The sequence below is a fragment of the Mastomys coucha genome, unplaced genomic scaffold (genome assembly GCF_008632895.1).
Source record: "Mastomys coucha isolate ucsf_1 unplaced genomic scaffold, UCSF_Mcou_1 pScaffold20, whole genome shotgun sequence".
NCBI lineage: Eukaryota > Metazoa > Chordata > Mammalia > Rodentia > Muridae > Mastomys > Mastomys coucha.
This window is the reverse complement of record NW_022196903.1, coordinates 2,718,551-2,730,378: the sequence shown is the minus strand read 5'-3', so window position 1 is coordinate 2,730,378 and position 11,828 is coordinate 2,718,551. Positions and strand designations below refer to the sequence as shown.

At 43.2% G+C, this 11,828-nt stretch overlaps 1 protein-coding gene across 3 annotated transcripts in view; it reads left to right on the top strand.

Moving 5' to 3' along the window:
• The window catches only part of Slc25a13 (solute carrier family 25 member 13), a 173,661-nt gene that overhangs the window by 26,801 nt on the left and 135,032 nt on the right, over positions 1–11,828 (top strand). For all 3 annotated transcript variants that reach the window (XM_031381131.1, XM_031381132.1, XM_031381133.1), the window contains exon 3: positions 9,380–9,522. In XM_031381131.1, coding sequence (XP_031236991.1) covers positions 9,380–9,522 — 143 coding nt within the window. The remainder of the gene's footprint in view (positions 1–9,379; positions 9,523–11,828) is intronic.

The window sequence follows — 11,828 nt, the reverse complement described above, 5'->3', positions numbered from 1 at the left end:
TTTCAAAGACAGTAGAAACAAAATATGTGGGCTTTCTGTATGCATCGAAAAGACAGCTCATGCAAATCAAAGTGAACCAGGTGTATAGATAGAACAAGGGGAAGCATAGTGGTCCATGTTAGGATGGTTAGAGAATGGTTGGGATGTTGGTGCTTGGTTTGCAACATGCCTGGCTAAGACATTGGAGTTATCTTTGAAGGCTGTTCTGAGCTCGCCAGTGAGTTTCAGAACAGCCAGTTCTATATAATAAAGACTATCTCAAAAAAAAAAAAAAAAATGGAAGTGCTGTCTTTTCAGTGAACATTGGATCGTTTATAGATGTCAGTGTGATAGTAGAATCTGCCTTAAAAGCTGATTTGGGACAGGGGGAGATAGGTGGTATTATGGAAAAATACTTAAAAGTTGAAATGCAATATTAGCCTTATTACACTTTTATTTCTCTACTTAGTGCATTTGAATATTTCCATAATGAAAAGTTAGGAGAAATGGTAGAGATTCAGTGTATTGACTGGTGTGCACTGCCTGGCACCTGACCTGCTTCAGCTTGACTCAGTAACGTGCTTGTATTTAACTGATGCAGATACAGGGAAGATAGGCTGAAGAGCAGGCTCAGACCTTAGCAGAGTTAGGTGTGCTCACTGCTTCTTCAGGGGACCCAGGTTTGGTTCCCACCAGGCTTATCAGGCAGCACAAAGCTGCCTGTAACTCTAGTTCCCTGGCCATTGAGGGCATGTAGTGCACATAAACTCTCTTAGGCACAGAGACAGGTACATAATAAACAAAACAAGAACGAATGCAGGAAAGACAAAGATCCCAAAAAGATAATATAGGAGAAGTTTTCAGAGGAGGAAAGAGGGTTAAATTTGTAAGGAAGTTTGGACACACACACACACACACACACACACACACACACACTTTTCAAATTTACTTTTAGCTAAGAAGGGCCAAAACAGAATATTGTAAGGTAGAAACCGGTTCCTAATGATTGAAATCAAGAAAATGGGTGATATTCATGTCTTCCTTAAGTTAATGTTTTTGGCTTGGAGAGATGGCTCCATCTGGCACAAGGAAACACAGAGAAAGTAGGAACTTGGTGTGGGTCTCTGAACAGCCACTGGTGGTATTCCTAGGAGGGTGACCTCAAAGCCCGCCTCAGTCTTTGGCACCAAATAGGAGACTACGTGGCTTGAGTGAGGTTTTTTTATGGCTTAGAGTTTGAGGTGATGCGGGGGAGGAGGTGGGTACGTGAAGGAAACTGAATCAGCAGTTTGTAGAAGGGATTCTGGATCTGGCACAGGGTCTGTAGACCTCACCAGGCCTGGATCGTGTGGGACCAACCTAAATCTACTCTGCCTCAGCATGTGGAGGCTCTCTTGTTTACTGCCTAGCATAGATGATGGTTGTGGCGAAAGGATGAAAGGAGACTGAGCTGAAGTGGGGCCTGCTAAGTAGGGACGAAGAGTTACCAGTCTGCAAACCTGGCTCTTCTGTTGTTTCCTGTTCGTTAATGTAACTTGATTTTTCTCCCTAATAAAAACCCCATGTGAGATATACCAGCTGCCTGTCTGATGAGTGAGGCAGAAGAAAGGATTCTTCTGCAGGTAGGGAGGGAGGGCAAGGAGCCTTATCTGAGCCTTTGATACTAGGTGTCTGGGTCATGGGGGAGGTGGCCACCCTGGAGGTCAGAGAGAGCCATGAAGCTGAGCAGGTGGGGAGAGGGCTGACACCTAGAGGACTGAAGAGGGCACCCTTCGGGCTGGTTACTGCACGCTCCAGAGAAGGAGACTCAGTCATCCTGCTCTCCCTGCTTTGAGGTTGTCTCTTAAAGGTTGGGCATCTAGTAAGGATGCCTAAACTATGACTCCTGCCCTGAAATATTTCACTGTCTGGAAGTAAGAAAACAGAGCCATGACTCGGTTGATAAGTATGACAAAACATTAATGTGTAGAGAGGTTATGGGAGACCAATTACATCTTCCTATGGAACGATGTAGAAGGAAGTTTGTGGTGAAATGGAAAAACAATAGGTGTTTATCAGATAGAGACAGGGATGAATCTTGTTCCAGACAAAGGAAGGAAGTAGTACGTGTGAAGTGAAGTGTGCCCTGAGTGTGGAGGGAACTACCTTTAACTGTAGCGGGCCATTGAATAGAGAATGATTGGAATGTTGGTTCTTGGTTTACAACATGCCTGGCTAAAGCAACGTGGCTGGAGCTCACGTTGAAGGCTGTTCTTGGAAAGATGTTCACCAGGGTTTTACCTGGATGTGGAAGTTGAACTCCAGACAGTCAGTTTTGGTTCCCATCTCAGTATGGTGAAGTTTCTTTTACATAGTAGATTTGCTGAAGCTTCATGTTCATTTAAAAGGATTTGTGATTTAAGTCAAGTGCTAGGATGCTCTGTTTCAAGTGGGGAAAGCAAAGAGGACCGAGAGTAAGTACAGACTGTCTCAGGAGCCCACAGGTCAGGTTTGCAGGAGCACAGAAGTCAGAAGAGACGGAGTAAACAGGCTCCAAGGATTTCGTTGCGTGGAGGGAGAAGCTGATGGGGAGAGTGTGGGGCAGCTCCTGGGGCAGTGGGAAAGAGAAGAGGACTGAGTGGAGGCCGGGAGATGGGATGAGACTGCTGTGCAGTATAGGATGTGATCGAAGGTTCGGGAGTGAGGATCATCGCAAGCCTGCCGTGCATGTAAATAGGCAGAAACCACTGAAGGCTTTCAGACAAAGACAGGGAGGATGGGCTTGGGGTCCATGAGAGAGATCCTTTTGGAGATCTCTGATTCTGGTGGTGTTTGCTGAAGCTTCATGTTCATTTAAAAGGATTTGTGATTTAAATCAAGTGCTGGGATGCTCTGTTTCAAGTGGGGAAAGCGAAGAGGACCGAGAGTAAGTACAGACTGTTTCAGGAGCCCACAGGTCAGGTTTGCAGGAGCAGTGGGCAATGAGCAGGTCAGGGATACTTTGAAGGGGTATTTGATGAAAGTGACTTGTCTCTTTTTTTGTTTGTTTGTTTTGAGACTTGGTCTCTCTTCATAGCCTGGGTTATCCTGGAACTCACTATGTAGATCAGGTTGACCTTGAACTCCATAGTTCTACCTGCTTCTGCCTCCTAAGTGCTAGATTAAGGTATGCTCAAGGATGCCAAGCCTAATCAGTCTTTGATAATGGAGGAGGCTGGGTGTGTAAATATGGCTATTGTGTACATGCCCTGAATGTACAATCACAGAACAGAGGTGAACACACACACACACACACACACACACACACACACACACACACACACGTGAGATGAGACAGGATGGGATGAGGACCAGTACCTCCAGAGTGTGGAGTGTATGAGATGTGTATCTTTAGGGATAAAGTCTAGAGCGATTTCATTTCTGAGGTGGCAAGGGCCAGGCACAGCAGGGAGGATGTGAGCTGTCTGTGGAGTTTCAGGTCTGGACTGGCAACTGAAGCATGGCATACACCAGGAAACATTTGTAGGAAAACTCAGAAAGCCATTTAGTTCCCATTCCAGGAAGCTTTTTTTAACAATCAGTTTTTTCACTGTTGAAGATTCAGAAGGCAGATGCATAAAGAAAACTGCCTTTGGATATGAGCACAGACCCAGATGTCTTTCTTTCTCTACCACCCTCCTATCTTTTCCCTCTTTCTCCCTCTTTCAGTTGTTTTTCTTAACAGGAGGAAAACAATACAAAAACTGCCTTGTAAAGTGCCCTCTGTCCAATATAACACGGATACCTTTAAGTTATAATTGTTTTTCTTTAAGTTTCAAAACTATGATATTCCTAACTATGGTTGTTGTATGCTGCTTTAGCTAGTCATTCTCAATAATTGTCTATTTAGTTGCTGGTTCTGATTAGCTATTATAGTAACATTATCATGAATTGGTTCCCACCCCACCAACCTCCTGTCTCTTCCTGATTTTTATGGTGCTGGGTATTGAACTCTGAGTCATGTTTTCCAGGTAAGCACCATACCAACTAGCTCTCACTCCATATTGACTGCCCTCCTAGCTACAGGTTTCCTTTATCTTACACTAGTGTTCTTTTTGTTGTTGTTTTGTTTGTTTTGGTTTTGGTTTTGGTTTTTCCAGACAGGGTTTCAAAATCCTGTAGCTCTGGCTGTCCTAGAACTCGCTCTATAGAGCAGGCCGGCCTCAGACTCACAGAGATTACCTGCCACTGCCTCCCAAGTTCTGGGATTAAAGATGTGTGCCTCCACTGCCAAGATTATAAAACAAATATGGACATGATTAGCCCTTAATTTAACTGAATATTGGCCATGTTGGTTTGTACATTTTCACATATACTTTACTTATTTCTTTGTTCAGTATTTATTATAATTCACCTTAGGTGCTGTAATATGCATCGTCAGTTAATTTAAATTTTAAATTATTTAAATTTGAAATTAAAATTGCAATGTTAAAAATGACCTGTTTGTACTGTGGCCCCAGTATACTAATCAGCGACACATGATAACAGACAGCATTGAGTCCGGGTGCTTCTATTCCGTGTTTTGTGTTATTCTGTCCTTGGAACAGGGAGTCGAGGTAAAGGCTGGCAGGTGACAGGACCTGGTGTGCACAGGGAATCTCTGGCTGAAAGGGTGTCCAGGAGAATTTGCCTTTCAGCCCCAGGGTTCAGTGAATGACTCCTGGCAAACATGAGTGGCTGGATGATAAGGGTTCTGACCCAGGTCACCACTCACAGGCTTTTATTAAAATAACTAGTGGAAAGCAAGCTAGGATTCTGGTCCTAGTAGAATGGGCACCACAGGGACAGGTTCCTTTTCTGAGTCTGTCTGCTACTCTCCTCACTCAGTGTTACCACAGCTGGTGAGATATGTGATCATTTAAAGAATTATAAAAGCCTTCTGAAGGCTACCCCCACAGATATTGAGTGGTATTCCAGAGCGGTGGCAGCTAGAAGAGTGTCTTCTCTAGCAGTGACCCTTGTTCCTTGCTTCAAGGACAACCAAGCTGCCTTTGTCAACACCCCTAGGTTATGCTTTTATTGTAGTTGGCCTCTGTGCGTGAGTCCAAGAGACAACCTTTGATATGTTTACTTGAGCCCAGAGCAGGTCATTCCTGCTTTGGTGGACTGGCTTGTTCTAAAGTGAGCAAAACTACATTGTGCATCCAAATTAACATGTCATTTAAGAGACGACCTCTTTATCGCCTCTAAACTAGTGAGGGCAATAAAAATCCCTCAGTGATTGTATGACAATTGGTCTGAGTCTGGTGCACAGATCCTAACACATCACCATGGATATTTACAGGGTGAGCGCTCAGCCCATGGCACCAGCTCCCAGAAGTTCCTAGCTCCCTGTGCTAGTCAGTCATCGCCCCCTGCCCCCCAAAGGTAGCTGGTTGAATTCTCTCACGACACCTTAGTTCAGTTCTTTATTTCACTCCATGGTAAGTGTAGACATGGGGTCTGTGTTCGCTCTGGTACTTCTTGCACCTCCGGTTGCTGAGCTGGCTTCCGGCAACACAGGTTTTCACTCATCCATTGACCTCTACCTCCAACCCTGATTTTATGTAGATTCATCTGTGTGGTAGGTGGTAGAGTGAGTTAGTTTATTGCTATATTGTATTTTATTGTGTGCTTATATGACAGTCAATTAAGTATCCAGTCATTGAGTGACCTCTGGGCTGTTGCATCCTTTCTTTCTTTCTTTCTTTCTTCCTTCCTTCCTTTCTTCCTTCCTTTCTTTCTTTCTTTCTTTCTTTCTTTCTTCCTTCCTTCCTTTCTTCCTTTCTTTCTTTTTCTTTCTTTTATGCATTTTTATCATCCTAAGATAGGTTGCTGTGATTACTTTTAACTTTTTTGGTATTATATCTCATATGCATTTTGTTAGAGATTTCCTTATTGAAATTGCTAAGTCTATGGTTATGTTAGACACAGTTACATTAGACATTGCTTAGCAGTTTTCTAAGTGGTTTGTCATTTTATTCATATATATATATATATATATATATACATACACACATATACATATATGTACATACATATACACACAAGTATAATTTTTTTAAAAAAGATTAATTCATTTTTGTGTGCATTGACATTTTGCTTCCATGCATGTCTGTGATTCTCTGAACTCAAGGTACGGAGAGTAGTGCGTGGTTCCTCGTAGCTTGATCTCGCACTTCCAGGGACAGTTGAGTTTCCGGTCCACAACTTGACAATGATTCCCAGGGTCATTTGGCGAAAATTCAAAGGATAATCATCAGGCCAAGAAAAGCTCCAGGAGAAAAGTAATATAGCCTTCTGAACCTTTCATTCATTCAAAAAGTATTTCTCGAGCAGGGCTCACAGACAGGCAGCAGTCTGGGAATCTGAGGAAACAACGGTGAGAGAGAACACAGCCAAAAAAGTCCTGTCTTGACAGGGCCCTCCTTGCAGTTGTAGCAAGTAAGAACCATTGCTATCTTGCAAGGACAGACAGGTCAATAAGATACGGTGGTCTTGGACTAGCTCCCACTGATCAGAGCTGCTAGTCCATGACACATTCTTGGTGCCGTGCCTGGCATTCCTGAGTGTACACTCTGGCCCCAGGAAGCCATTCCAGCCTCTGAGAACTGAAGCTGCAGGTGGAAACTACTTCTCACTGTTTCTCCTGGTGATTATCTCATAATTTATTAGTGAAAAACCTGCATCCTAAAGAGCAGGGTAGGGTGAGAGGAAGACGTGGTTTGTGGGCCTGGAGGAGCCAATAGATTGGCTGGGAAAAGTCAGAATATTCGCATGTCAGAACACACACAGAAGCAGAGCTTGCATGTTCTGGAGCCTAATGCTAAACATGGATCTGGTCAAAAGTCAGGAGACAAATTGTGTTGGTATTTCTTCTTGAGATGAGAAAGGACTGGGTTTCTAAGGTCAGGAAAGCAATGGAAGGATTTGCAAAGGAAAAAAGAAAGCCCTCTAGACTCAATTTCATAAAAATGTCAAACCAGAAAAGAATTTGAAACAAATGTGACCCCGGAAGGGGCGAGAGCGCGTTCTGGCGCTGTGGGTGGCAGAGCGATTGGTACAATCGTTTCTGGAGAACAGCATGATAATAAGTGATGCCCATCTGAAGGTTCCTGTCCTTTAACTCAACAATTTCTTCTTTCGGGGAGTCTGGTTTTTGAAAATAGGAATTGGGACAAATGTTATATATAAGAACGGCTATCTTAGGTTTTCGTACAAAATAACCCAGGCTGGAAATAATCTAAATGTGTACCAGCAGGAGAAAAGTTAAATTGTGTTCTAAGGTAAATTAATCACTATCATAGGGAAACCTCGGTATAACCAACCATAGGATTGCTATCATTAGCGGTGACTTGCCACTTCCACTTCAAACTTGTTTGTCCTCATTTAGGGAAAAAAAATTGAATTCTTTCTTCTGTAAATCCCCTGCAAAGTGAAGTAAGTGTCAGTGAAGGATGGCAGCATCACTGGGCTGTCGGCTTTTTACTGTTATCTGTGAAACATACTTAGAAGATAGTATCCTAGCATTTTGCCATGGCTTCCATTAGGCAGTGCCCAGGGCCAGGTTGCTAGTGATGAAAGAAAACAATCATTGACCTGGTTTGATACCAGCAGCAGATCTCACTCAATGAAACTGTGGGTTAAAGAAATGAATTAGAAAAGCAAAAGCGGGCTGGAGAGATGGCTCAGTGGTTAAGAGCACTGACTACTCTTATGAAGGTCCTGAGTTCAAATCCCAGCCACCACATGGTGGCTCACAACCATCTGAGATCTGATGCCCTCTTCTGGGGTGTCTGAAGACAGACAGCTACAGTGTACTTACATATAATAAATAAATAAATCAAAAAAAAAAAGAAGAAGAAGAAAAGAAAAAGAAGAGAAAAGCAAAAACATGGACCGGCAGCGTAGCTCGGCTGGTAAAGGTGCTTGCCACTAAGTCACAGACTGAGTTCCATGCCCCAACTCACATGGTCGAAAGGAGACAACAGACTTGCACAAGTTGTCCTCTGATCTCCCCATGAGTGTTATGGCGTGTGCATAATAAGTAGATGCATGCATATATATATGTAATAAAAATGCAAAACCAGAAGTGTGCTTATTATATTCTGGGCATTGTTCATAGTTTATATTATTATTATTTCATTTGCTTCATGCATCAGCCAGATGGGGCTGGTAATATTATTATACCCATTCTGCACATGAAGCATCGGAGCCCGGAAAACTTCATTTAATTCTCAATACGTTCAGGTGGTACCAAGTACAGCCATACCCCGCAAGCCTCTAATGCCTGGTATTGCTCCCCATTACACTGTGCCCCTCATCATTCTGATGCCAGTGTGATTCTGTTCCCTTAGTCATCCCCGTCCTCAGCTATCTTACCCTCCTCTCTGTTATCTTGGGAGTCAGGAGGTCTGATTCTCCTCACTGAGGAAGTCATATCCCCATGTTTATTTTCAGCATTTCCCACAAGCTGGGTGTCCCCAGAAACAAGAAACAGCTAGGTCCTTCTTGCCTTAGGTGGACGGAGTCCTAAAACCCCATGAAGGGAGCCCCATGCTAGTGAGCCCCTGTGGAATGCTGAGAGGATATAACTACGGCAGCTTCCAACATCACAGAGGATGCCCGTGGCTCCATCAGCTCGTCAGCCCACTTTGTCTTCTTTTCTCAGGGACCGGAAGCATTGGAGAGAGTTGTTTGAGTAGCTCTGGACTTAGGAATTGGGTAGCATCTGACCTCAAGCCATCCGGGGCTCCACATCTATAAACTGCTTGCTAGGAGCCGAAATCAAGAAAAGACATTTGACTGGCTAAAATAGAAAACCAGAGTTAGAGGCCGCTTTGACTGCTTCAGGTTGGCTGAACATCAGTTTTGTTTTGCTCTTTGCATTGAATTGGGCTTTGTTACCCAGGAATGCAAGGCCTAGGTGCTGACGTTCACCGCAGGCTCTATGGAAGGATATTAATGCCTCACAATTGATCTCACTTTAGAAAGGACCCATCTTTAAGCTTAGTGCACATGCCTGTAATCGTATTGGGGGACTGAGGTAGGGAGGTCTTGAGGTTGAGGTAACCTGGGCTTCCTAATGAGATATCTGTAGGGCATTATTTTATATTTGCTAGTAACATTCCCTTTCTCCAAGTCATAACAACGAAAACTGTTATCAGGCATTGCCCCACGTCCCCCAAAAGCCATTGTGGAGAGCTTCGGATGAGCATAAAATTTGACTATTTACATTTTTTCTTTAGAATGATGGATGATAACCTCCTTTTGAAGACGTTTGTAGTCTGTGTGACTTTTATCTTTTGAATAGTTATGGCCTTTCACTATTGGTTGAGTGGTTATATACGTTTAAGAATCAGAGATGTTAAATAACCTTACCTCTTCTCTCCTCTTTTGACAGTATGCGAGCATTGAAAAAAATGGTGATTTTTTTATGTCTCCTCATGACTTTGTCGCTCGGTATTTAAATATTTTTGGAGAAAGCCAGCCCAACCCGAAGACTGTGGAACTTTTAAGTGGTGTGGTGGACCAGACCAAAGATGGGTATGTGTCCTTCTAAAGCCCTGTCTTCTGCTCAAACCAGCTTTCTTTTGCTTAGTGATAAAGACGTCACCAAATGTATGCTCCCTCTCTATCTCCAAAACTGGTTTTTCTACCTACGAATCCATTATGTTAGAAATGATATCTCAGTATTTTTTCAAGAATTGTTTCAGAGTTGTGGATTCCATGTCTGTAAGACTTGTTTATAGCTTGATGAGCCCGTTGTGATCGATGAGGTGTGGTAAGACCTAGGAGTGTATATGTGTATGTTTGTATATCCCAAGATACCTGTAAAATTAGGAACTTCAACATGACTCTGTGGACATAACTTCCATAATTGTCCCTTTGTTTACATTGTCTTTAAATTTTCACGTATGGTTAGATCGTATGAAAATAAGAGCCAGACAATTCAGATGATTCCAAGTTACAAAGGAAGGCCTTTGTCTGACTGGAGTTGAGTCTCTACTGCACAGGACCAGACAGTTTGCAGGGCACCCTTTGTCTGACTGGAGTTGAGTCTCTACTGCATAGGACCAGACAGTTTGCAGGGCACCCTTTGCCTTGTCCCCTTGACCAGTTTCCTCTGTGTCTACTCTGGAATTGGCAAATCTTGCCATATTTGGAGGCAGAATCTGGGGGCTTGTGTAATTAAGCATTTTGAGATGAAAATATTGTCTTGTGTTATCTGGGTGAACCTAATTTCCATTCCAAGTGCCTTTGATGATGGGGACAGAGGGAGATTTGGCACCGGGGCTGAGTGTCATATCACTGTAGAGGCTGGAGTCTGAGTGGTACACTCACAACAGAGTACCTGCATGACCTCACATGGAGTTCCCATAGATCCTCTGAAGAGAGGTTCTAGATGGCCTTGCTGACACTTTTAGGGCTTCTGGGTTTCTGAACTGTGATATATAGTCTTGCTGTGTTTATGATTTGTTTGAGACAGGATTTCTCTGTGTAGCCCTGGCTGACTGGAACTCACTCTCTAGAACAGGCTTGCCTCGATCTCAGAGATCCTCCTGCCTCTGCCTCCCGAGTGCTGGGTTAATGTATTTATTTTTAATTGAAAATAATATTATCATTTAAACATATTTTGAAGTACGCATCATTGTAGAAAATGGACTAATCTACCTAGCTAACATATCTATTACACTATGTGCATATTTTGTTTTGTATTCAGAACATTTAAATCTCCCTTAGCTATTTTCATGTGTACTTGTGGTTTTCTTAACCATAACACCACAGTGCCCAAGACCGCCTTTTGAAACTGTTTTGTTCTTTGAACAGCATCACCTCAGCTCCCTCATGCCAGACTGTGTGCTTACCATTCCATTCTCTGCCTTTGTGGATTCTGAATTTCTTTAGATTCTGCTTATAGGTCAGAACATGGGTCATTTCTTTCTTTCTTTCTTTTTTTTAACATTTGTTTTTCTATGCCTGGCTTATTTCACTTAATGTAAGATTTCCTGGGTTCATCTGCATCGCCATATGTGACAGAATTTTATTTTTAAAGGCTGAGTGGTATACTGTTTTATTAGGTTTACATAGCACATTCTTAATGTACTCATATGGATACCTGCTTGAGTTGACATCATCATCTTGGCTACTGTGGTGATCATGGAGGGCAAGCATTTCCTGAATACACTGATTTTTTTTCTGTTTTATATTTGACTGCAGCAGCTCTTTTCTCTGGGGAGTTGGAAAGCTCATAGTTGTTAGGAATTTTTGTTGTTAGTAACCAGTTTTATTTATGAGAAACATCCATTTCTTCTCTGGTACCTTTGGTCTGATCCAGAGGTCTACTAGTCAGTGACATGCAGCAGTAACTGCCTGTCTCCGACTCGGGGTTGGACCCTGTACTGCAGAGTTAAATGCCTGTGCTCAGCATGACTTCCTCATCTTAATGTCTCCAGCTTGCTGGAGCTCGCTCATTTCTAAACTAGAGGTTCATGAGATTGTGACTTGGTCTCCCTTGGTGCCAGGAACTTTTCCCTGGGCTCTGTCCAGCAGCCATGCAGTAGCTGTCTTTGTCACTTATGTGACTAAGCAAAGGATGACATGGTATGTGGGAGGAACTGTAGCCCGCGCTGTCGTCTCGCCGGGAAGAAGACACACAGACACTAGGTTGCTTCTGCAGCAACCAATGTTTTATTGTCTCCATCCATAGGGAAAAAAGGGTCGAGCCCAAAATCCGCACTGCTTATATACACCACAGTGCAGCGTATCTGCCCACAGCCTGGAGTGTCTGCTCATGATTGGCTGTTCGCTCATTACCCTAGGTAACGCCCCGGGATGGGCCGTGACATGGC